Source organism: Vicugna pacos, chromosome 6 (genome assembly GCF_048564905.1).
Source record: "Vicugna pacos chromosome 6, VicPac4, whole genome shotgun sequence".
NCBI classification, from domain to species: domain Eukaryota; kingdom Metazoa; phylum Chordata; class Mammalia; order Artiodactyla; family Camelidae; genus Vicugna; species Vicugna pacos.
The window spans coordinates 39,379,576-39,406,971 of NC_132992.1; the positions used below are offsets into that span (position 1 = coordinate 39,379,576).

Here is a 27,396-nt window from a genome sequence, read left to right on the forward strand (position 1 = left end):
GGGGAATTTGGGCGGGGGGCAGATATCAATGGACTGATTCAGACCATAAAATTCACCTACATTTTATGTTGGGACTCTGCATGTATCTCTTAACTCTGACTTATTGTCCTATATATTAATATATCCGAATTACTGAGCGTATACCTGCTTCAAGGAATTGTTTTCTTACATCCAATTAGTCTTGCTTTCTGATGCCAAAGTAGCTTGGTCAGAACTTCAGCCTTTAATTTTATTTGTTCATTCATCCATCACTGTTGTGCTATTTTAAATGCAAGAATCAAACATTACACTACATGCCTCTTTTTGATGTAATTTTGCAAATGTGTGTATTCATCATATCAAATAGAATTATTTATTCAACTGGAAGAGAAAAAAAATTCTCATGTTAAATGTGACTTAAAATTCATAATCTTATTAACATTAACCTAGTTGGTAACAAAGATTTTTAAACTAACAGCCTTGATATTTGAAATAAAAATGACTTATCTAGACATTGGTACTGAAACTAAGAGAAAATGTATTCTAAAATAGCATATATTTATCATTATTATCTTATTTGAGAAACTATAATTAGTTTCTATATAGGACACAGGTGTGTATTGAGTCTTACTATGATCCAATTATTTTTCTTCTATTTCATGGCACACATTGGCCTACTCTGGCCTACTTTGTTATGTATTGCCACTGAAGGTAGAGCTAGATCAGGGAAAATTGGTACAAATTCTGTTGATTTGTAAGTTTTGACCTAATTTTTGTTTGAGAAAGATATGAATATACTTACCTGAGTAATACTAGTTTTTCAGTTTTGTAGACAGCAAACTGAAGTTTAGAAAGATGACTTTCATCGAGATTACAAGTGATATACTAATTGGTTTGTTTATTGTCTTCCTATCTCCGTTTCATGAGGATGGGAACTTCAGATGTCTTCTTCATTGCTGTATTCAATGTCTAGAATAGTGCTTGGCATGTGTAAATGTTGGTATTAATTTCTGAGTTAGGGTTAAACTCCATAATGATTATCCTGTGTATCCACTTATTTATACTCTGGCTCCAGGCTTGCATATTAATGTGTGATCTGCAATATTAAGATAAATATGAAAACACCAGATACCTGTTTAGGAAAGAACTTCTAGATACAGTTCCACATTTACTTGCTCATCAGGGTGCAAGATTATTGTGAACACACCCAGATATAATGACCTGTGTGCTTAAATGAGAATGAACAGCTGCTCATTTAATGGTCTTTTAATGAGATACATAAAATTTCATCCGTTTTCCTGTTTCTTTGCAATTTAGTGATCTCAGGTTTCTTAGATGTCTTTTGGGTATATCTGAAATAATTGTGTAGTTTAGGAAGTTGGAAAATGCTGAAGTTGATGAGATGAGAATTAGGCTGTTTTATGTATTATTTTGGCCTCTCTCCTCAGAACTATTTCCCACTTATACATCTGTATCATCTCATCTCTATTCTCATTGGTATGTTCCTTAATCTTTCTCAAAATCTCTTGTTACAAGTAGTTGTAGCTAAAAGCCCCTGTTTTACTTAATTTTCACTAGAAAGTCACTTATAACATTTTATTATGATTTCTTCAGCTTTGTAGGTGGCAGGTCTACTTAACAGGAGCAAGATATGGGTCACTAAAATGTAGAAATTTAATTGATATAGTCAAACAACAACAGATACGACTTCTGCTCACTTCCTAGCCCTTATTTTTAGTCATTTAGATTTCAAAAAAAGTTTCCCTTTAATTTGCAGAAAGCCATTTAACTCAGCTTATGATATCTAGACATATGGAAAAGATATTTTTAAATTACTTGTTCAGATCATTTGGAATGTGGTGACCTCAGAAATGGACAAATATTTTCTTAGCACTTGGTTAGAAGAATACACATGTTATACTCTTTGAGAGAAATTTTAATTTTGACTTGCATGACATGACATGCTTCTCTTTAAAGTAACTTATTTCAGTATAATGTCACTGTTTATTTAACGCTTTTTAACAAAACTCCATGATCTTATTTCCTCTTCAGAAAAAAACCTCTGTAAAGCAAAAGATTATTTTTATTGTCCCTATTATGCAGAGTGAGTTTTGGGCAAATCACTTGCTGAGTTTCAGTTTCTTTATCTGTAAAATAAGGACATTGGGCAAGATAATCTCTAGAGCCTCTTCTAGCTCTAAAATTCTCAGTTTATACCATCGTAAGGTGAGGAAACAGAGGCACAGAAAAGTTAAGTAGCTTGAGTAAATTTAAACAATGAATTAATAATGAAACTTCAGTATCTGACTCTCTGATTAACCTGTTTATTGACACTTTTCACACAACCCTTATGCCTATTACTGAAACTTTGCTGATTTCTTTCCTTATTGAAAATACATCACTTTACAAAAATTATACTACAGTTAAAATCCTTTTTATTTTTTTTAAAAGCTCAAATATATTTCTATAGTCTCAAGTTAAATCCTTGTAGTTTAGTAGATACCTATTCATATTTTTAAAAGGAGGTCTTATAAATAGCAGTTCCCATAGCAATGAAGACAAATCACAAAACAAAGCATATCTTAAGTTATGTAGAATGAGTAATAAAATAAGTCAAAAGTAAACCGATATCATATATAGCAAAAGAAAAAATAGAAAAGTGTCTTAAGTCACAATTTTCTTCCATTCTTTTGTTGATCCAAAATTTGTATTTGAGTGTGTGATAAGCATTGGAATGATTTGAGCTTACTTATTTTGGATGAGTATATCCCAGTCATGACTGTTTATAGAAGTTTTGTATTAGTTGGAAAATTGAGTTAGACTTCTAGACCTTTAGAGATTTGTGATTAAATCCCCTCCCTACTCCTCACCTTAGTGGCAGTCTCCTCAGCAACTTTTCAGGAATGCATCTATTTTGTAAATTACGACATTTTATGTAGGTATAACACATTAATTCCTCAATGAGCTAGAATGAGATATTTTAGGATGGCAGTCAGAGTAGATTGTAGTTTAATGCAAATTTAGATTTGAGTTCTTGGTAAAATTCAGCTAAAGTTTTCATAAGAAATATGATCATTCCATAAAATAAATTTGTTAAATATACCAAGTAGCTTTTAGCTTTCTTGTTTTTATATATAAAGTGCTCCCTTTAAACAAACAAAAAAAGCTTGTTTTATCATTTTGGTGCTTTTGGATAAGAATACTTTTTATTCACTTTTTCTGTAAGCAAATTTCTTGCAAATATTTTCAACTCAAACAAACAGGTCATCATCACATTTTCATTTTTTAAGTACTTGGAAGGAACCTTAGTGATCATCTAATCTGAAACATTTTATTTTAACAGATGAGAAAACTGAGGGCCAGAAAGGTTAATTGGCTGACCATGGTAATATAGCTAATTAGTGACAAAAATGATTGAAATTTAGATATGCCAGTTTCTCACACTAGAGCTCTTCTGTTTAATGACTACATAGCTGGGTTCTTATTTTTGCCAGCTGATCAGCTGGTCTTAATTTTTACCAAACTCCTCCTTTCCAGTGCTGTACTTTAATCATAGTAATTAATGTCTGAATCAAAATCAGAATTTGAAACCCAAAAGCTGCATTATAATAGCTCATACTTAAAATATGACTGCATATGGAGCTACAGTTTCTCACAGTTGGCTTTCTGTTTGATATGAGTTAGAATCTTTAAATTTTTAGAATAAAACCCAATGAGCCAGTTTCAAAAAATGCCATGTTCAAAACTTTAGGTATTAAAATCTTTATTTTCTGTCTTAGTCTATTTATAGGTTATTTACTTTGATTCGAACAATTATTCCACATATTTTTGTGTGTGCATAGACAGTTGGTAGAATGATGGTTATTGAAAACAAAACCAGGGTTCAGTGGTAGATTATTGAAAGCTAAAATATTCTTTAGCAGCACGTCAACATTTCCATGGTTACAATACCCTGTAATATATAAAAGACTCTTAAAGAATCATGTAAGGAAAGAATACTGTGACATACCATAAAAAATATTCAGAAATAAAAGAAACATCATTGTTATTAATCAGAAAAGGGAAAAATAAAGGAAACAAATGATTCTTCTATTTCTTAACTTACATTATCTAGTAAGTAATTTTCTGTGGGTCTATAGTGTCTACTTTATATATCTATTTTATCATACTCTGAAAAAGTAATACAGTAAAGCTCATCTGTTCTTGGGCTAATGAGGTTGTGCTAGCAGAACTCTTGAGGGGCTTGGACAATAGTGATGTTGTACCCAGTACTCTGAGAGACTGAGAACGTGACTTGAGTCATGCAGACTAGGATTTATATTCCATCACTCACCATCAGCCTGACCTTGGGCAACTGTCTTAATTTCTCTAATCTTCAATGTTCTTAACCTCTGTAAAATAGAGATTATAATGCCTGTTCTACAGTGTTACATAATCATGTATATAACAAATTATTTAGTGCCTACCTTGTAGTAGGCTCTCAATAACTATTCTTTTCCTTTTGCTTTCCTTTACCTGTTATCTGCAAACCACCCTTCTCCACCTCTTCCTTGTTCACTAGCCCAGTTCCACCTGTGGACCCTAAGGCTCAAATGAAGACTCCAGATGGTGGGTAGCTAGACCTAAAGAAATAAGCTCAACTGGGGCAGTTATTCAGATCATCCCTAGCATGCAGTGCTACATTGGGTGGACTGGTCTCCTGGAGCAGTAGTGTCTCTCACGTTCTGTTAAGTCTTTAGGAGTCATCAAAACCACTGGACAGTGGCTATGGATTCTCTCAATGGGGTCCATGCAGCTTCTGTGGAGCCATCACCCTGCTCCTTCAGGACCTTGAATCCTCCCAAATACAGTATTTTTTCTAAGGATTTAGAAATAAAGAGTATTACAGTTTTCCTAACTAAAAAGAGTACTGCATACCTAAATATATTTTATAAACTGTCCCAGATAAGGTTAATAAAGTGACTTGTTACTCCTACTTAAAAAAAATTCTGAAGCTTCAGCCTTTAGGTATATAGGGATAGTTTTTTTGTTTTTAATTCATTTTAGCACTTTAAAGAAAAAAATCTTGATTCTTGGGCAGGTTTGTAATATTTTAGGCCTTTTTGGTAGCAGTCCTGTCCTTCACTAACATCTCCTTCCTAGGTGATGAACACTTGTACGTAAAAGCAGTTGACCTAAAGCAGGACTCTAGAGAACTTGGAAGGATGTTCCCATAATTGACTGAAACTTTTGTGATAATGTCATTCTTTTTATATCATGAGGTTTTACTGTTTCAGTTGTGCTATGGATTTACATGGGCATCTGTGGGCTGCCCTGGGAATTGGATAATTTTTAAATACTATTTTCAGAAAGTAGGTACAGAGTTACCAGAGATTCAACTTTTAGGTAAGAAGTGCCCTGTGAATTGATGCTGTCTCCAGGTTGTCAGAGCCAACATAGATCTCTGCTAGAACAATTAAGGAAATGGGAGGTGATGATAAAGGGAAAGGTAAAGTTTGTCTTCTTTCTCAAAACATTACTGCTATCACTTGAGTTGGTAGTGCCTTTCAAGGGATTTATTCAAATAGTTTTCCACCCCTCCACCCCTATCCCCTTCTCCCATAGAAAGGAATATATTTCAAAATGGATTAGAGAACTTTATCATCTGGGAAAGAAAAAAATATTAAGGAAGAACTTTTATATCATTGTTGTAACTTGAATAATGTGTTTTCATCTTAAAACTGTGTCAGCTCTTATCAAAACAATCTTAAGAATAAGTTTATTATTATTTTGTTATGTCATTTATTTCCAGTAGGCAATCAACTCAAGTAGAAATCTTTTTGTTATTCAGATTTCTATTATGGTATTTATATTTAAATAATTTTACTTTTGAAGCAATTTTCTTCTTGCAACCAAAATAAAGTGTTGCATGATTTTATGAATAAGCCCTGGGCAGAGCAAAAACTATGGTTCATATTTAATTCTATTTTGTATTCTATTTTAGTTGTATGTTTTATATAAAAGGTACCTCACATGGCAAAAATTTTAATTTTAGTAGTATAAAATTGTAAGGAGCAGCTTGACTCAGAATCACTCAGTGGATGTTGACTGAATACTAGTTAGTGTTCATTATGGAGGGGATTGGTTGTGGAAAGGGAGTGCAGAGATGCATGAAGAATGGGCTCTTCTGTCAGGGAGCTTTTACTGAGGTTGGGGAGATAGTTTTGTGTAAAAATGATTACCCTAGAATTCTTAGAGCTTGAGGGCCCATCGAACCTTGGAAGTTAGTTGAATCAAAAATCCTAGGAGCTTGGTAATTTGCCTGACAAATTTGTCCATAGGTCAGAGACAAGTTTAGCTGTATCTCCTATGCTAGTAGTGACATGGTTTCATGTCTGGGATTCTGAGCAAAGCCCAAGTACTGTTCTGTTTGCTATTAGAGTTGAACCATGCCTAACTGTGGGTGGAGAACCAGAATATGGGGGAGAAGAAGCAGAACTTAGGTATAGGATAGAAGTAGCAACAGATACATGGCCAGAGTTAGACGCAGGGACACTACCTTGGGATCTACTAATTATGAGTCAAGTAGACATAAGAATCAAAACCAACTCTTCAGTCAGTAATTAAGAGCAGACAGGAAGGAAAGAGGCAATGCCTGGCCCAGCCCAACTTCTTTAAGAATTTGCCCTGTCACTGATGGAATATTCTAAGCATTATCTGAATGGGCTTTTAGGACACAGCCCACTTTGAAATTATTAAATCTAGATTTTGTGCCCTTTCTCCTGCTTCATGATTTCTCTACTCGTTCTGTGATCACACTTTTTTCTTGCCTTTAGGAGTTTAATTCTTCTTGGCCACTACTTGGGCTCTAGCAAGTTATATTCACTGCCTCTCTTTCTTGGCAGTGAATTTTCTCCTTGATTCTACAGGGCCCAGGGCCCCCTCCTGCTGATGTGTTCACCCGGTTCACATTGGCCTTGCTGGCAGACCTAAGATATCTGAGACACTCTGCCTTTGCTTTGGAGAAGCATATGTTGACCTAATGGTATCTAAACATGGTCTGTGTATTGCTGCTGATGGAAACTGCTACCCTGGAGGCTGACTGGTAAACTGCTTGAGCCAGCTGAGAACCCAAAACTGGAATGCATTTCTGGGCCCTTTCTTTTCAACATTCAGCCTATTTATACTTGTGCTCCCAGCATCCTCTGGAGCGAGGCCTGATTGCTGCTGCTTTGGTCAGCTTCCTAATAGAAGCATCCATGGAGGAAAGCGGTCCATCTTCTTTACCTATTCATAGCACCACACTCTTTAACTGATGTCCTGAAAAAGATAAATTAACTTATCTGCCCAAATAGAAGATACCCATAGTCATTCCTCAGAAAAGGGAGAATTGCCTTTCTTTGGGTCTTTGAGTTACTCTCAGATTATCAGGCATTATTTTGAATATGAAATAAAAAGTATTATTTGGAGAAGACATATCAGCCTAAAGTGACCCCAGTCAGTGCTAATTTGGAATATTTTCCCTTCATAAGGTTGACAAAAAAGAAATAAAAATAACTTAATGGAGATTTAGTAATTATTCCTGGTGACATAATCTTTAAGTGTTGGCTGTCTTAATAAGCAAAGAAAAAGAGCAGTTAAAAAAAAAAGCAATACCATAAGTTGTGATGTTATAGCAATTATAAATGCATATTTGTAAGACAAATGAAAAAGCAACTGTTCTAGTGTTATTTGATTGGCTTTGGACAAAGGCTCAATGACTGCATTATATTTGGATCCAAAGGTCCTGTATCTCAAACACTTTAGAGGGAAATAAAGGTCATGTGTTACTGTGTAAAAGAGACATCTTTTACATAGTAAAGCCTCTATTGGCAGACTCAAGTGTGAACTCTTGCTCCTAATCTGTACCTCATCCTATCCTTTTCAATTGCCCTGACCACTGACTTTGTTTTTTTATTCTCCCATTATGCTGTTTATGCCCCCTTCATATCTGATGCTCATATTTGACGTCCTAGCTACGTAGCTGAATTTTCTGCTGCAACGCTGCCTCTTTATCCACAGGGTATTTCTGAACTGCCTTGGAAACTCCATTTCTAGACTGCTTCAGTATGTCCTGCTGGGATTCTTTGAGTCTGGAGCCTTAGAGGGAGCCGAGAAGGTTTTACTAGAAGTGGGGTTACCTTGAGGCTAATGAAGCTTAAGTTCAGGGTTCCAGCTGTCATGGGCTCCTGTGAGATGCTGGGAGTTGTAAAGTGTTCTTGGTGGAGAGAGGAAGCAGGTTGCAGTCAGAAAGTGTTTCTGTGTTAGCATTTCTTTCTTTTTTTTTTTAATATATTTTTATTGAAGTATAGTCAATTTACAATGTTGTGTCAGTTTCTAGTGTACAGCATAATGCTTCAGTCATACATGAACATTCGTATGTTCATTTTCATATTCTTTTTCACCATAAGTTACTACAAGATATTGAATATAGTTCTCTAGTTTATACAGTATGAACTTGTTGTTTATCTATTTTATTATATTAGTTAGTATCTGTAAATCTCGAACTCCCAGTTTATCCCTTCCTACCCCTTCCCTGTCTGGTAACCGTAAATTTGTTTTCTAACTTTGTGAGTCTGTTTCTGTTTTTTAAATAAGTGTGTTTGTCTCCTTTTTTTAGGTTCCACATATAAGTGATAATCATATGATATTTTTCTTTCTCTTTCTGGCTTACTTCACTTAGAATGACAGTCTCCAGGTCCATCCATGTTGCTGCAAATGGCATCATTTTTTATGGCTGAATAGTGTTCCATTGTAGAAATATACCACAGCTCCTTTATCCAGTCATCTGTTGATGGACATTTAGGTTGTTTCTATGTCTTGGCTGTTGTAAATAGTGTTGCTGTGAACACTGGGATGCATGTGTCTTTTCAAATTAGAGTTCCCTCTGGATATATGCCTAGGAGTGGAATTGCTGGATCTTATAGTAAGTCTATTTTTAGTCTTTTGAGGAATTTCCATACTGTTTTCCATAATGGCTGCACCAAATTACATTCCCACCAACAGTGTAGGAGGGTTCCCTTCTCTCCACAGCCTCTCCAGCATTTATCATTTGTGGACTTTTGAATGATGACCATTCTGACTGATGTGATGTGATAACATCATTGTAGTTTTGATTTGCATTTTTCTGATAATTAGCGATATTGAGCATTTTTTCATGTGCCTATTGGCCATTTGTATGTCTTCATTGGAGAATTGCTTGTTTAGGTCTTCTGCCTATTTTTAGATTGGTTTGTTTGGTTTTTTTTTCTTACTAAGTTGTATGAACTGTTTATGTATTCTGGAAATTAAACCCTTGTCAGTCTCATCTTTTGCAAGTATTTTCTGCCATTCTGTAGGTTGCCTTTTTCTTTTGCTTATTATGTTAGCATTTCTGTAAGGCTCAAGCATTTTATGATCATTTCTTCTACATTCTAAGTAAATATTTACTTTTGTACCTAATTTTGCATTTATCAATTTGTATTCTTATTCTTAGGACCACCCAAATTGTATATGCTTCAGGTCATACAAAATCTGGATCTACCACTGGCTTTTGCTAAATGAGATACCTGAGTGTTTTGCTAGTACCTATTTCCCTACAATTAGTAATAAATAATTTATATGAGTAAACGTACACTGAGTAGAACCTAGAGAATCCCCAAATCATCCTAAAATCAATGTTTTGGTGACTCTTTTACAAGAGATCTGAAACTTCCTGGCAACCAGCATATTTCAATATAAGTGAATGCTGTAAAACTGGAACTCTGATGCTGACTTTAGTTCAGTTCAGTTGAAGTCTGCAAGCCTTTGTGGAATGCCTATTGTGTGTGATGAAGGTGCTGGGCCAGGTTTTTTCTTCCCCCCAGATAGTTTTAATTCAAGTTAAGAGTCGTTTGAAATTAATTGCCTTAACAGTGAAATATTTTTAGTTCCTGGGAACCTCAATAGCAGTTCTCTTTAAAGAAATAAGAAATGGGAGCCAGTGTGATAAATATGATTAATTGCCAAGGGACAACAATGATAAATTGTTGGTACCAGTCATTTGATGTCCTTTGAAACAAAGAGATCTGTCAGTCTGCCAGTGTTGGGAGTTTCAGTGCAGAAGATATAAAATGAAAAATATCCTTTATCTTTTTTTTGTACATAGTTTCGTAGATGATGGCTGTAGGTAACTTAGGGGTAATTATTTTCCAAACTGAGGAACCCTTTATTGAAAATGAACTACTTACATTCATCATTTCATCATTCTCTTAAAATGTGTGATTAAATCAGTATCAAGTACTCATGTTTGAGAAATATCATAGAATTCCTAAAAGATAATTCAATGTATAATGTCAGATAGTGATAAATGTCTTGAAGAAAAAGTCAGAGAAGGAGAGAGATTGACGATTGGGTGAGTGCTATTGTAGAAAGGCTGTACTGCCTTCCTAGCTATTCCTTGGATGTGCCAAGCATATCCCCATCTCAGGGCCTTTGCACTCACTTGCTATTGCTTCTGCCTGGATGCTTAACTTCAGAGAACTGCATCAGTTATTTTTCTCACTTCACTGCAGTTTCTGACCACTCTGTCAAAAGTAGAACCTTCCACCATTCTGTTTCTCTTCCCTCTTCCTCAGCATCTGACCTTGGGAACTGAAGAGATTCAGAGAAATTCTTTGTTAAATCTTCAGCTGCCTGAACTCCTACTGCTTGCCCTCTGTAATTCAGAAATGGAAGATTTTAAAAATATGTCTTGCTATTTAATCTGGATATCCAAATCAGGAACCAGATAATTTTGTATAGTAAGGGGTAGTTGTTTTCTTTGTAGCACTTTTTACTCTTTGATGTGTTGATCTTTCTGTTTGTCTACCTGTCTCCCTCACTGAAACATTAGTTGCATGGTGGCCTAGACTTTGTTTGCTGCTGTGTCATTATCACCTGGAACAGTACCTGGCATTGATGCTCAATAAGTATGTGTTGAATAAATATGTTAATACATTAGTGAATCCATCTGACCTAAAATATGTAAATTTAAATTTAATTTTTAAAATTTAAGTATTTTTCTTAATTTAAAAATATGTGATTATATGGGAAAGGCTTATTTTACCTTATTAAGTTTTAAGAAGCAGAATCCTGGATTATATACACAGTCATTTCCATTTACACTAAAACATTTCAAATCTTTGCATGTGTTCATGTATTCATTCATTCCCTGAAAGGAAACTTATTGAGCATCTCCTCTGTGTCCGCTCTGTGCTAAGTATTCTAAGTCAGCTACAGTTTCATGAGAAGACAGATCATGAAACAACAGTAAATGAATGCTGTCTTTCCCCTTCACTGCTCTTTAGCTATGTTGATCTTTTTATTTTGCTCACTTGCTAACTTCTTTCCTTTGCACAGGTTATATCATTATGTGCTTAATATCTGTATCCCTCTACATCATAAATTCTATAAGGCTAGGGACCATGACACCATTTAATACCTAGCTTGATGCCTAATATATAGTAGGTACTCAGTGAACATTTGTTGGGTGAATGAATGAATGATTAGAAGAGTTGTTCCTCCATAGTAGGAACACCATATTTAATCTTTAGTGGAAGTTATGGGAAGTAAATTTCAAGCCGGGATCTGAAGAATGAAGAGAAATTAGCAAGTGAAGAAGACCAGGCAGAGTGTTCTGGAGCTTAAGGTCAGACCTGATCCTAAAAGCAATAGAAGAGTTATAAACAAAAGTGGCACTATCGGACTACTTTTCAGTGGTGTTAGGAACAGATTGGATGGGCAATGCTAGAGCAAGAGGTAGTTTGGAAGGTGTTGGTGATAGAAGGTGGTGGCCTCTGTTGGATTCTTGGCCACATGGAAAAAGAGAAGTGGATACATCTGAAAGATTTTTAGACTGGGGATGGTAAGGGAAAGGGAAGAATAAGTACGATCCCAAGCCTTTGCCTTAGACAACTGAGAGGATCCTAGGGCCACTCAGTGAAACTGGGGACTCAGAGGGAGGAACTGTTTGAGGAGAAGAGCCTGAAGTACCCTTGAGACCTCTCTAAATTGAGGCTGAGCATTAAGGACTTGGTTATATAGCTGAATTTTCTAGGTATAGATACTTAGAAAAATGCCTGGAAAGAAATAATCAAAATGTTAATAGTTTGGAACTCTAGTTATGTTTCTAAACTTTTCTTATTAAATTTTAGTTTTCACTATTAGTGTGTTTTATAAAGGAAAAATAATAAACTTTAAAAAATTATATTAGAATCTGTATAGGAAATGCTGTACCAAAAAATGTAAAGGACAAAAAGCTAAGGCCTCCTTAGGTAAAATATGGGCTGTTCTCAGTGAAAATAAATGACCCTGAATAGAAGGCCATTATGGTATGTGTTCACCATTATGGTATGTGTGTGTGTTGTGGGGAGGGTGGGGGTCGTTTGAAAATTTAACCTTATTATTCAGAGAAGGTCTGCTAGAGGCAGAGACTGTTATTCATCCATTTATCCTTAGTCCTCAGCAGAGTCCCTGGGACTTAGCCATGGTTCAAGTGAAAGCTTTCATTTTAGATTTATTGCTAATTCATTTATTTTTATTTACATCACTATTCACTGCAGTTGTTATACAGTGATGTTATTTGTGTCATCTTGGTTTCTAGGTAGATTGGGGTCAACTGGACTACTTAGTTGTTGACATGCCACCAGGAACTGGAGATGTGCAGTTGTCAGTCTCACAGAATATTCCCATTTCAGGTAACTCTTAAATTTAAAGTAATTTGTGCTGTCTTTGATGTTTTGCTATTGCCGTACAGAAAAACAAACTCCATAACAGACAAACATTTCTGTGTCTTAAAAAAATTATCATTTATAATTTTACCTATAGAGATCAGATTCATAAACTGAACATTTCAAAATATTACCGCAATGAACACATTTACAAAAACAGAAAGACACTTTGAAAAGATAATGTAAATTTGCTTTCTGGAAAAGAAGTAGTGCTTAAGTATTATTTAGGTAAAACGTGGCTGTTTGGTTCACAGCTGTCCAGCACTCACAGCATAGTGCCTGATAGGTGGTGGGCACTTAGTAAACACTTACTGAATAAATTCTGGATAAGAGTAATTTTTCCTAATAGGAAAAATTGGCTTTTTGATAAATACAACTATGGCAAATTTTATGTTCTGCTCATTATTTAATGTTAAAGTTGGGAGCAGTAAACATATTAGCTTACATCACATATACAATACTTCGGTATGGTAGTGGGTATCTTTTTTATGATATAGAATTTAAATGTTAGTAGTTAGCATAATTTTATGTTGAATATGTTTCTAAGGATTTTCCTAGATTGCAACGGAGAAATAGTTGTAAGTCTCTCTTATATACATGTAAGAACTTTGGGGGAAATAATGGAATTTTTAAATGCCTTTGCAGTACAGTTATTTATTGGTAATAAATAATTAAGGGAGATCACTGACAATCGTGAAAAGGTTTAGAAAATAGGTGTTTGATAATATATACACATTGCTTGGAAATATCAATATAGTATCACTAATAGTTACGAATATATTTGATGTTTTAAATATGTTCATAACCTTTATGGAGTCTGAGACTTTTTCTTTGTTGAGATGAATTATAAAGCATGAGATGGGATTAAACGGAAATAACATAGGAAAATAATTCATCTTTTTTGTAGTCAGCATACTATATGGTGCACTTTTTCTTTTTTTAAGTAGTTTTGGGACTTCTAGATTTTTAAATCGTAAGAATGGTCACTAAATGTTTATTGAATAAAATGTTATTCTGAGAACTTGAAATGCCTATTGCAGATTTCCAAAATGTTTGCTTATCCTCTCACTTATATGTTGTGGATAATATTGACAAAATTGGGCTAAATTGTCATTTATTCCCTGAGTTGTAAATTGTTACCTTGAAAAAGTTCAGTTTACTTCACACAGATAAACTGACTGTCCCTGAGCAATTTCCCTTGTTTACTCAGATAACAGCCCCTCTGTTGAGACAGGATTTATGATTATATCACCCTGTTTTAATTTGTGCTTATACTGTAAAACCAACGATGTGTAGATTGGGGTTAAGATTTATCTCTCCTTTGAGGATTTTTTTCTTATATACTAAAATTTAACCAGTATTTTCCTTTATTCCTTATCTCTGTTGAAGAATCTACTCTATAATAGGTAATTAATATTAGATGAGAATAAAAAGCAGTATTTTTAAGCATTTTTATTGATTTATAATCATTTTAAAAGTAGTATATTTTAAATTTGGTAAAACATACATAACAGTTCAGTAGCATTATGTACATTCACAGTGTTTTGCAACCGTCACCACCAACCCTCTCCAGAACTTTTTTTATCTTCCCAAACTGAAACTCTACCCATTAAACAATAACTCTCAGTTCCCTCCTCCCCCTAGTCCCTGATAAGTACCATTCTCTTTTCAGAAACAGGGTTTTTTATAATAAGATGAGAGAATGAAGAATGAAGAAAACATATTTTAAAAGATTGCATTAAACAAAAACCTAACATCAATTTTATGATTTAACAAATTTTTTTTTTTTTTAATGAAGAAGCCAGTGCTTACTTCTTTTCTTTTGCTTCTTTCTTTTGTTGTCATTCTTAGAATCTTCCTTTGGGAAAAACTCATCAACTCAAAGTTTGCTCTGTATTCCAAAGTAGGTTGCTGCTGCTGCTTTTCAAGTTTTTAACTTTCATTTCTTGCTCTTTTTTTTTTTAATTGAAGCATAGTTAACATTAAAATTGTAATTCAACAAATATTATCCATATAAAGGTAGATGCTAAGCACTGTAGAGGATCCAAGAATAATTAAATCTCAGGTCTTTCCCCTAGACAGGAGTTTCATACCTTTTTGATTCTTGGACCTTTTTTGAAAATTTGATGTATATATGAACTCCCTCTAGGAAAATGTATTTGTACTTACATAGATACTATTTTTATGTATAATTTCATAAGATTCACAGTCCTCAGGTTAAAAATCACATCCCCAAACCCTCACACACTGGTGATGGGAATATAAATTGGTGCAGCCACTGTGGAAAACAGTGTGGAAGTTTCACAAAAAGCTAAAAACAGAACTACCATATGACCCAGGAATTATACTCCTGGGTATATATTGGGAAAAAAACCCAAAACGCTAATATGAAAAAGATACATGCACCCTAGCGTTCATAGCAGCATTATTTACAATTGCCAAGGTAAGGAAGCAACCTAAGTATCCATTCATCTGTAGATGTGCATATATATATATGTGTGTGTATATATATATATACACACACACATACACACACATACATACATACACACACACACATACACAATGGAATACTATTCAGCTGTAAGAAAAAAGAAATTTTGCCATTTGTAACAACATGGATGGACTTGGAGGGTATTATGCTAAGTGAAATAAGTCAAACAGAGAAAAGACAAATACTATGTGATACCACTTATATGTGGAATCTAAAAAATACAAGAAACTAGTGAGTATATCAAAAAAGAAACAGACTTAGAGACATACAGAACAAATTATTGGTTACCAGTAGTTAGAGGGAAGGGGGGAGGGGCATCTAGGGGTAAGAAATTAAGAGATGCAAACTATTATGTAGAAAGTAAACTACAAGGATATTATATTTTATAAGTATAAATGGAGCATAACCTTTAAAAATTGTGAATCATTATGTTGTACACCTGAAACTAATATTGTACAGTGACTGTACTTCAATTAGGAAAAAAAAGTCCCAGTCCTAGGAGTTAGAGCAAGGAAAAGTGCAGGGAGAGGGAGTGGCAGGTAAGGAAAGAACATGGATAGCTATGATATGGGGTATTAGAAGTGCTGTAGGAGGGATCTAAACCCCTTGGTATGGAGGGATCAAAGGAAGAAGAGATCATGGGTTTGCAGGGAATTGTAAAATGCTTCATGGAGATGAGCCTTAAAGAATAAATAGGATGCAATGTGGTGCAGTCAGGGTAGCACCATACCTAGTTTGCTTTGTCTTTTCTTAGAAGAGAAATCTGAAAATGAAACTTCTAGTGTTCTATAATTCTATTAAGGAAATGTAATGTGTATTTCACTTCCCAAGTCTTATCCTTTAAGAAAATAGGGCCAGGTCTTAAAGATGCTTTTGAAAATACATAAACTTAGTTCTATCTGGATTATGACAGTAAAATTATTTTTTATCAGAATTTTCCAAATCTTCTGTAATGGATGTGCATATTTTTATAATATAAAAATGTAAGTAGAAAGCACTCATTCTTTAGGGCAGTAGATTTCTGTATAAATTAGTACCATGATTATTGGCTGTTATTAATAAAGTACCATTTAATGACAGTCTTCCCTATATTCGTTTTTTATTTAATGGTCGCAGGTGTTATATTATCCCTGTTTTCTTGAATCTTTGAAGGTTAAGTAACTTTCCCAAGGACACACGGTTACAGTGGATTATAGCTGAGGTTCATATCAGTTCTGATTGAGTTTAAAGTCCATGCTGTAAATCTCTATATCAAGCTGCTCTAATACAAAACCCAACAATGTTTGACTCACTGGTTATCTGAGTTTAGTTCTAGACCATTCAACCCATTTAGGTTGAAATTACTCTAATCTAGGTGATCTCTGATAAAAATGACTTGTCTGTGAATATGCCTAAACCTGTCCACCCCTATGTGATGAGGTCCAACCAATGGTCTGTAATACTAGCATAGTATATATATTTGCAAAAATTTAAAGGAACTTACAGTGTTCCTGAAAGAAATGTTAATCCTCTTCCATTATGGAAAAAAAATTTAAGTGTTCACTAATTCCCAAGAGTTCATCACTATGCATTAAAAAAATCCCAGAAGTCAACACTGGACTCTATTCTATTCAGTATATGGCACCAACTAATTTATCAGCTTAACAAACAACAAGCAAAAACTCAGCGAACAGTATCACAAAAAAGAAAGTAAGAAAAATTACAAAACCAGCACTGATAACACTGGCTTTTCCACTTGGCGAGTTCAACAAGACAAGAGTAAGGCTGCAGACTATACTTGGTTATTCCCCACCCTCTATCCTGTCTCCTTTCGCTCTAGCAATTGCCAGAACTCCTAGGTGCTTACAGTATGTAATGATTTAGTAGTCCATGTAAGCTCAAATTTGAATCGTTAGGCACTAATACTGCTGTCAACACATTCACCACTTGTTGCCACATGATGCTTTTAACAAAAATAAGAGAATGACTTTTTTTCTTTAAAGTTTCTTCTTATAATGAGCTTGTCATCTATCCCACGGAAGAAAATGGAACACATACAGAGTTGCTAATTAGCAACTGGAAAGAGGATCTTTTTGCTTCTATAGGTCTATCTCCATGAATTTTCCAAAAGAATGTCTCTTTACAAGTATAAAACACTTAATTTCATTCTCAGCGTGGCCTGGAGAAATGCAAAGTTGATATAAAGGCTGTTTCTAATTCAGAACATTTTACCACCGCCACCCCTTAAAAAAATCTTTTTTTTAAAAAGCGTTCAAGTAGTTTCTAAAAAATACCATACATTTAGATGGAGTTTGTACATTCATTATCTCATTTGATCTTTATAAGTCTGTGGAGTAGGCAGGTGTTCCACAGGTAAGAATGAAGAGTCAGAGAGGTATTATAGCACCTTGCTAAATATCCCTGCAAGTAAATAAAAGAATTTCTTATTATTCTCTTACAATGGAGCAATGCTAGTGATTCTCACCAGTAATTTAATACAGAGCCTGCGTGTAACCAAATAACAAGTGCCTATATGCATACTATTATCCCAGGCACCAAAACAAACTTAATACTAAAAGGTATCAACCAACCACAAGGATGTTTATATTTAGTATGAGAAAAAGGACAGCATAAAGAAATCCCTGAAATGAAAATATTTTTCTCTCAAAGGGAGAGTGAAATAAAATGTATGTTTTTAATAAATGCTTTCTTTAATTTATGCACAGAAAAAAGTCTAGGGTAAAAGCAGTTGGGGTGGGAGAGATCACAGGAATGAATTAGAGGGAAGGTAAGAAAGATAAGGGGGCAGAGACTTGTTCACATAAATGGTGGTAACTATTCAACTAACTTTGTCTTTATTAAATCAATATTAATTGCATAAGCCCTTGCATAAGATACTCTGAGAAATACCATGATGAATAGGAAAAAATTATTGCATTCAAGCAGCTTACCACCTAGTTGGGAGGATAATTGATTCAACATTCATTCATTGATTCAACATTTTTTGAGTGGTTATAGAAAGGCACTGAGTTTGGCACTGTGAAAAATACAAAGATGAATAAAATAGCCTTAGCCGTGAGAGGAACACAGCCAAGGGCAAGGCAGGGAGGGAGCAGTGTTCCAGGTACCACTAGGACTCCAGCCTCTTTCTCCTCCCACAGCCTCATATCCTGCTGGTACCTCCCAGTGGCAGATCCCTGTTGAAAGCCAGAGGGCAAGGAAACTCAGTTGATACAGTCCATAGAAGTCAGCTACCTGGGCACTGATTGGAGCAGAGAGGGCTGGAGAATGAAGCAGAGTTTGGGGAAGGGGGAAGGGAAGCCAGTAGAAAACAACCAGAACAGCTTCTTTTCTTCATGGTCAGCATTGTAATTGAGAATTAGTGGTTTGCAGTAGATGAAGTACAAAGCAAAGATTCCTGCCCTCTAAAAGTTTGAAGCTAATACAGGTATCAGTAGTATAGTCACATTAGTGAAAATCCACACCGCCAGGCAAAATTTTACTGTCAATTAATGAACAGATATAAGTATACTTTGTTGCAGAAGGGAGTAATGGATAGAAAAGTTCATTTTGATAGGATAAAGTTATGGAAACCGTTCCCCTTCACTTTATTAAGTAAAGATTGATGCAGGAATAAAACTTTTGGAAATGATTGTTATAATAGGAGGGACGAAGGCTGAGGACTTGAGAGGGGAGCCATCTTGACCCTTGCTTGGTCTTCTCTCTTTTTCTTCCAGAGACGGGCAGAAGCAGCACAGGAAACAACCAGGTAGTCCTAGTGTGGGTCCAGTTTTGGTTTCTTTCTCATAGAGAGGGAGAAGCCACTGTATATGACGGAGTAGTCAGTCAGACAATTGCTCAGTATCCTTGGGCTTAAGAGAGTCTGCACTAGCAGACTGGCATTGCATTATGAAAATGAGGCGATGCCCTTTCTTCCTGTCTAGGGCCCTTCCTGTCTGGACTCTATAGATAGAAGAAAAGCCAGAGGCCTTTCTGCCTCTCATTCACTTACATGAGATGGGGTAGGAATTTTAAATTAAGCCACCATAATATTTCAGTCGTTTAAAGTGAAAGGCATTGGGCCTTTTGCCACATTAACTGAATTCCTGTTCACTCATCAAAGTTTCTTAAGGAAAAGCTGTACAAGTGCACACCAGTGTCACCAGTGTTTCCCCCACTGCCAGCAGTTTGCTTGGCCTGATCAGTTATCTCTTCTATGGTAATGCTCTTTGATTGCCAATTTGGGCAGTAGTTCATAACATGAAAACCTTTTGGGATTTGGAGGATCAGAAACTTACTATTGCCATCGTTAAATAAGTAAATGACCACGGACCATACTTGGCTGCTTTGGACTTCAGTGTGATTTTCCCCCTGCATTTTACAGTTTATAATTACCTCAAATTGCAAAGCTCAAAACATCCTGTACCTGATAGGTGGAAGACAAGCCATAGCTGTTCCTCTTATTCAGAGATAGTAAATCTTCAGTATGTTTTCAATTTGTAGAATGGAACTTTAATGGAGGCACTCAATTTGGGACTTCTTCCAGGTGTACTATCTTTCTATGCAAATGTTGGGCAGAGTTATAATTAATGAATATTTGACAAGAATTGCATGATGTGGAAGAGAATTATTGTTTTATTCATCAAATTATAAAAATTCTTTCCAAAATAAATTTGTTTTGTGTTAAGCAAATTTTAGCCAAGCGTTAAAGACTAGAAATTGTACTCTATTGTTTTATCTTTCAGGGCAGTCCTGGTACTCAGTCTGAAACTTCAGTCATTGTTAGATTGGAAATCAAATTATTAAATTAAATATAATACCGTTGGTTAATGAAGAAAAATGTTTCCAATCTAAATTTAAGAAGTAAGGCTCTTGTCTTTGGGTAAACATATATCATAGGTAGATGTTGTAGTGTATCAGTTAAAAGTTCAAAGAAACAGCTTGAGAATTAATAACTTTTGAACTGTGACATGAAAAGACCCATGATTTTAAAAGCTTTCCCCAGTGATTCTTATGTAGTCAGCTTTCAGAATCACTTTGTGTAGGCCAACTTATCTGATGTTTGAATTCCTTCATCATCTAACCTGTGTTTTGATGAGAATTTTCTGGTATAGTTTGCTCAGTGTTGTCATTTAAGAGTTTCTAGACACTTCCTTCATGATATTCCTGACAGCTAAAATTCCCTAATATCTTGAAGTTCAGTGAATAGTATAATGGCCAGTGGGTAGTCAGATTCATATTAAAAATGACTTTTAAATCCATTAAACATTTATATATAGAAAAAGTACAAGTCCCACTACCTATCATTTAAATATTTTTGCACTTAGTCATAGATGTTAGAAACTTGATCAGAGTTTGATGTATAGCTCTGAAGAATGTCTTCACATGTAATGTGTGACAGTATTTGGAAACGGACCAAAGCTTTTCCATATAAAGTCTCAGCCTATATTTCCTGAAATACACCTGGTTGAATAAAGCTAAGGTAACCAGAGTATAGCAGTTCTTCTCTCCGGAGTTTATATTAGAGAAAGAATGTGTATAAGAAGGAATGTGTTCCATTATTAAACAAACAGCCCGTGGTGGTGGCTCACTGTGAGTATGGGCAGGCTGAGCTATATGAGCATCTAACAGAATTTGAAATGCAAAATATTAGATCTAAGAGTCCAGCATGAATAGATGCTCACAGAAGAGCAAAAGAGCTTTCTGAGTTGCAGAGAAATATGTGTACAACAAATAGGCTCCCCTAGGTGTTTACATCAATATAAAGATTATTTCAAGACTGGAGAGAAGGCAAGATTTTATCTGAACTTTACAGGAAATATCAGAAGTAGGGGAAGGATGAGAATGAGAGAGAGAGAGCGAGAGAGAGCGTGCGTGAGAGAGAGCGAGCAAAGTGTAAGCATGAGAGAACTGTTTGGTTCCAGCCCAACCTCTTTAAAATCTCTGAAAGCTTCACTTGTTTCCAAGTGGTTCCTTAGTGAATACAGTCTGGATAGCTCTGGTGAATTCTTTGTTAACATCATTAAGGTGAAGTGGTTTGAAGCCTATTACCTGTTGACTCTAGTTTTGAAGAGTCAATCTTTATCTCTAAACAGCAGATAAACCTGATTCCTTTGACAAACTTGCATTCTTCATTAACTAAGTTCCAAAGTGCACGTGCTCTCTCTCAGCAGTGACCTTGAAATACTGTACTTTCCACTAATTACTGTGTTTTATATTTCTTTTCAGCAGCAACTGACATAATTTCCTGTAACAAAATTAATTTCTAAAGTGAGCAAAATAATGATTAATCTTTAAATTCATAAAACATGTTCCCTTTGTGACTATAATCAATTCTCTACTCTGTTGGAATGGAATATGGAGTCCAAAACAGTGACTCATAAAATAATTATTTATATTCCCTGTTGAAACACAGTCTGTAGATACATTTCAGGTGAATTTACCTTTTTAACCATGTTTTACTTAATCTGATGCTAATATTAGTGAGCATATTATATATGTAGCAAATAATGTTTGTAATTCAGGAAGTTTGGGAGTTGTAGAGGAGAATGACAGGGGAGAGCTAAAACATACCAAAACCAATCTCTTTTGTGGTCAATGAACAATTGTGTTTATGGTAAGCTAGCAGAAAATGATTATTTTCTTTTGCTACAAGTATTTTTAAATAAATCAAAGAGCATCAGCAGCACTAAATGTTAGAGCACTGTGAGCATTAAGAACAGCAGTTTCTTTTTGTAAGTCTTAGTTGACTTTATATTGATGTGCGCAAGAATTGTGTAGAATTACTCATCAGGTATAATTATGAGCCATTTTTGTTGTAGATTTTTATTAGGTTCCAACACGGAAGTTCTCATTCAGACATGGGAATTAGATACAATTTATGCCTTGGAGACTTAGAATGGCATAGTTGAGTAATTCCACACTGGTATAATTATGATCAGCCTAACACCTGGAATAATCAGTTTTAAATGCTTAACTACTCTGAACTCTGACCCAAATCCAGATATGCAGTTATAAATAGATTTTCCTCTTAATAGTCAAGAGAATTGGCAATTAAGACAATACTCTAAATATTTTTTTAGGATGTTTATGTATTTGCCAGAATCTGACAGACAATTAATTAACCTCTTAGAGTAAATCTCAGCTGATAAAGAGCCTTTTACAAAGATTGCAACTTGGAAAATAACATTTAAACAATTTATTTAATTGTATGGACTTAGATATTTACCCTGGAAAATGGATAGAACGTTCTCCATAGGATTCTTGAGATAGGTGTTTTATGATACTGTATTTTTATCCCCAGAAAATAATTCCATTTAGTGCAAACTAAACATTGTTTGTTGCTACTAGCATTCCTTATGGTCAGTAGAGGGAGCACAAGTTTTCTAACAAACCATCACAAGACTGAAGTGACATCATCAGTGATGGTAAAAGGGGAAAAAAATCTAGGCTAGTTTATATTGCTTCATATTCCAGGAGCCCTGAGAAAAATTAAAATTTGCTAAGTAGAAAGCCAAGAACTGTAAAGATAAACTGCCATATCAGATTTGGAGACCATATTTTAAGATGTGTATTAACAAGAAAAAATTGACATAATTCCTTTAAAATTGGAAAATCTGGGTTTTGATGCACAGATTGATTAATGATTAATTTTACTGGAGGTTTTGTTTGTTTATCTTTTGTTTGCTTTATTTCCTTATCATAAATTCTAGAGGTCATTGTAGGGCTGTCTGAAATGGTTATTTGTATGATGGACTAAAATTTGGTATAACAAAAGAAATGTAGTGATTTATGTATGGGCCAGTTATGTTTTTGATTCTTTAAGAAGGGCTAGAATTTTTTTCTCAGAACGATGTTCTGAGGGCTGATTGCAGTGTGATTAAGGACTCAGTCATTAGTTAAGAACCTATGTTTCAACGTAAAAAAACTTAGATTAAAAAAATCTCTTATAAATATGACTGATAATTCCAGTAGAATGTTTATGTATTTTCTGAGCATTTGGTGGGACATGGAAGTTGATTGTTGTCCCTATCAAAAAGTTATTATGATGTTTGAGTGGTGCTATTTAGATTATAAAGAAGCTCAGATGGCATGGATGCTCATTTGTGATACTACGTTAGGGTTAAGTACAGAGAAAACCAAGTCACTTTAATCCCTCTCTCTAGGATCTTACAGCCATCAAAATAGTGTCACTGAGCATTTTTATAGCAGTTTTACATTCTTTTGTTTTTTAGTGGGAGAGCTCTTTAAGTTAAATAGGACCAATGAAAATAAGTTCATTTTACAGAGGAGTTGAGATGTATTGAGACTTAGGGAGCTAGTCAAGGTTATATGGTACATTAGCAAGCCTATGAAACCACAGTCTGGAGCTCTTCACTCCTAGTTCAAGAAGTTATGAACTAAGAGTTTATACAGCAGAAGTCTAGGATAGATGATCTGAAAATACAGGAAAATTATTTAAATCACCAGTCTTTTGTTAAGTGCCTTTTTTGTGCATGGCATTATGTTATTAGTCTTGTTTGATTTAAAAAATGAGAAAAATCATAACAGTCCATGAAACTGTTGTGTATTGGTATTACAAATAGTAGAAAAAGGGTATTTAAAACAATAAATGCTTATATCATATGAAAGCTAAAGGTACTTTTTAGGGTTAATGCAGTAGAAACCCCTTATATATTAGTATACAGTTAAGGAGAGAAATATGAGGAAATAGCCAAGGAGGTTTTGTTTACATGGGAAGAGAATGGCTCTGAGACTAGAGGGCCTAACTTAATTCTTGGAGGAGGTAGCATTTCATAGTCCCTTAGATAGGTTTACTGAAGCAGTCAGGTGGTTGTGGAAACTATAGTTAAGAGAGAGTGCTAAATCGTACAGAGAGCACTCTGAGACCTTGGAGACTGTCCTTGCATTAATTTTACAGCTAAGGAAACTGAGACCTGGAGTGATTCTGAGTTATTCTGCTCACACAGCTAGATGGGGGCAGAACTGGAATTAGGTCCCTTCCAAATGCCTAGGTATGGTAACAGAATCTAGAAGGTGGCAAATTGTAGGAATATATTGAATGTGTAGATTGATAGCAGAATCTAGAAGGCGACAAAAACGTGGAAATATATTGGATGTTTGGTGTAGAGTTGAGTATATTTTTGCTGTGATTTTATTTCCATCAATTTTTAAAAGAGGTAAAAGAGAACTGTTGACTAGTTTTTGTTTTCGTGGGCAGAGTGAACTGAAATACAAGGATGTAGTGATCCATGAAACAGTTTGAAAAGTAGGAAGAGCTGCCTGATGGCAAATGTGAAAATGGCTTTACCAGCAACTTCTAAGACATTTTTATTAATGACAGTAGTAAAGATGAAAATGGTATTACTAAAAACAGCTACCATTTATTGAATGTGTATCGTGTCATCATGTCAAGCATCTACTGTACATTAGTTTATTAAATTATCTCACCCTGTGACCTAAGTATTACTTTGCCATTTTGTAGATAAAGAAACTGAATCTCAAAGAGGTTATTACTCCAGTCATACCAATAGTCAGCTGTGGAATAAAAATTTGAATTTTGATTCTGTTTGAATTCCAAGGCTGGTGTTTCTCAAACTTTATTAAAGAATAGACCCTCCTTCTAATGGAAAAATAATCTGCCCCATACCCTCTAGACTTATTTTTACGATTAGACTACTTAACTAGGTGTAAACACAAATTCCTCAAGCTTATAGCTCTTATATAATTTTAGAAAATGAAAAAAAATTACAAATTAAATTCAGGCAAACCTTACAGGATCAATAACATTCAAAAATGACATTAATTTGATGTGAATGATGGAAGTTTTTGCTGACATGAAAATACCAATTGCAAGATGAATTTGTTGCTAACGACTGTTGCACAGTTCTTTTGAGTTTGGCATGCCTGTAATGCCACATGCTTTGTGAGAACTTGGTTCGGCTGCCACTTTTCTCTATTCTGATTTCTTTAAATTAACCCTTCAGACAGCATTCTGTAGTAGTATCATTTGTCCTTCACTTGGTGCAATCAGTTATTTATTGTTAATCCTACCTCTGTTCTTATTAACTGTGACAAAGTACTGTCACTTGGTGCCAATTTGATGGTTTGGGGCTCTGAAATGTCATGGCAGTGTGTATTTAGTTATAAGATGAGGGTTATCCAGGTGATCTAGAATATATGCATTTTTTTCAGGTTATCATGTAGAAGAAGACAAAATTTAAGAAATTCATAGACTCTTCACATTATAATGAGGCCTGCAGTATTTCCACTTAAGGAAAAAATTGCCCTGCACTTTCTCTCTAAACTCTCAAAATGATCTGGTTTCTGCGGGGTAATAGTGGAGACTCAGGAAAGCCTCTCCATCTACGTTCGGTGCTGCCTTAGTGCAGCCCACCACTATTTTCTGAATTTCTTCCACAGCCCCTGGTTTTACTCCACCAAACTATTCTCCACAGTGTGTTCCTCACTAGTGAACTTTCTATAATACAGGCTTTTGAAACTCAACGTGAGTATTACTTCTTTCTGGAAACGTTCTCCTATTGCTTCTTATTTCCTGCTTCCTCACCTCATCCATTATCACCTTTGGCATCCTCTCCCCTAGACTGAATTATTTACCTTTCCTTTATTCCTCCTTTATAACTCCATAACACCCTAGGCATACTGTTACAATCATGCTTAGCACATTGCATTGAATCATTAATTTCTGTGTCTCCCCAGTAGGCTGTTAGCTTCTTGAAAATAAAGCCTACCTTGTGTATCTCCTAGCCAGCATGTTGTCTGAAAAGGAAGAAGATGCTGTTCTATAGCTGTGATCTTGAATCACAAGTCAGTTGTAATTTTAGCAGTGAGGAGTCAGAAATAGGCAAGAGCAAAGTAGACGTTTGCTTATCTTTTCCATTCATGTGTGTAAAATTTATACAAATTACCTAAACAGTTAATGTGGTAAAATCTTTTAGTGTATAAGCAACATAATTTTGGAAGTAATCTTTCCATAAGGAATGAAATGGTAGCATCATTTTGCTGTCCTTTTGTTTTCTTTTGGTTAGGCGCTGTGATTGTCTCCACGCCCCAGGATATTGCATTGATGGATGCACGTAAGGGAGCTGAGATGTTTCGAAAAGTCCACGTGCCTGTAAGCATTTCCAGCTTCACTGTTACAGAAATACAAAACACTTCTAACTGGAAAAGCCAGTCATTGAGAAATACAATCCAAATTTTAATTTAGTTCTGTGCAAAAATCTATTATGAACACACTACTTCATTTTAATGATTACTTTAAAAACATATATAGGTGCAAACATGTATACACATTATATTAGTGAAGGGGAATTCTAAAACATCCTTCAGGTGTGAATTTTCTGAACAAGTACTACTTGTCTCAGCTATATGCAGCTATCACTGACAAACAAAATAAGAGAGTTTTAGGAAATTATTTAGGTAGATACACTTGAATAGATCACTGGTGCTAAAACACCGGAGAAAAAGATGAGTTTTTTCCTTCTGTCTCCTACAGTTTAACTCATTTATAGCTCACCATCTTCTAAAAAATACCTAAGAATTTTCTGTACAGTGTGGCAAAAAAAAGAAAATATTATAAAAATAAAAGAAAGGACAATTAAAATCAGATGGAGTCAGAAGTAAAGTCTATAAATAACTTGCATGTCATAAGGGACTTAAATACATGCTAGAAGTATGCCATGAATTTTCCATAGAAACAGGACCATTAAAGAAATAGGACCATTATAAAACTGTGCATTTCCATAAGGTTAAAAAAAAGCTTGATGCTCAAGAGAAGCAGACCTGAGACCAGGGAGGCGTTAAGTCTCTCTTAGGTCCTCAGAAATAAAAGAAACCCTGTATATAATGAACACATTTTTACCACCTTTGTAACCATAAATAGACGGTTCTTCCTCCTGGCCTGGTGTGCCTCAGCAAAAGCAAGTGAACTTATGCCAGAGTGTGGTTTAGAACAAGCATTTCAGTACAAAGCTAACGTGTTGCTTCCATCTTTACGGCTCCCAGTGGCCTTGCTTAATTCAGGGTTAGATTTTAGTGCTTATAGGACAGAGCTCTTTAGACCTCAGCCCAGGGGTCTCGTGATTCTCTCTCCCTTCCCCTCCTCACCATATTGTACACTTTGTTTGTTTTGGTATGGAGAGAATTCCTAACTTTTATTAAATTCTTCAGTGAGACTAT

At 35.0% G+C, this 27,396-nt stretch overlaps 1 protein-coding gene across 4 annotated transcripts in view; it reads left to right on the plus strand.

Moving 5' to 3' along the window:
- NUBPL (NUBP iron-sulfur cluster assembly factor, mitochondrial) overlaps positions 1-27,396 on the plus strand; it is a 242,682-nt gene that overhangs the window by 185,606 nt on the left and 29,680 nt on the right. For all 4 annotated transcript variants that reach the window (XM_072962887.1, XM_072962888.1, XM_072962889.1 and 1 more), the window contains 2 exons: positions 12,599-12,692; positions 26,247-26,332. In XM_072962887.1, the coding sequence (XP_072818988.1) occupies positions 12,599-12,692; positions 26,247-26,332 (180 nt within the window). The remainder of the gene's footprint in view (positions 1-12,598; positions 12,693-26,246; positions 26,333-27,396) is intronic.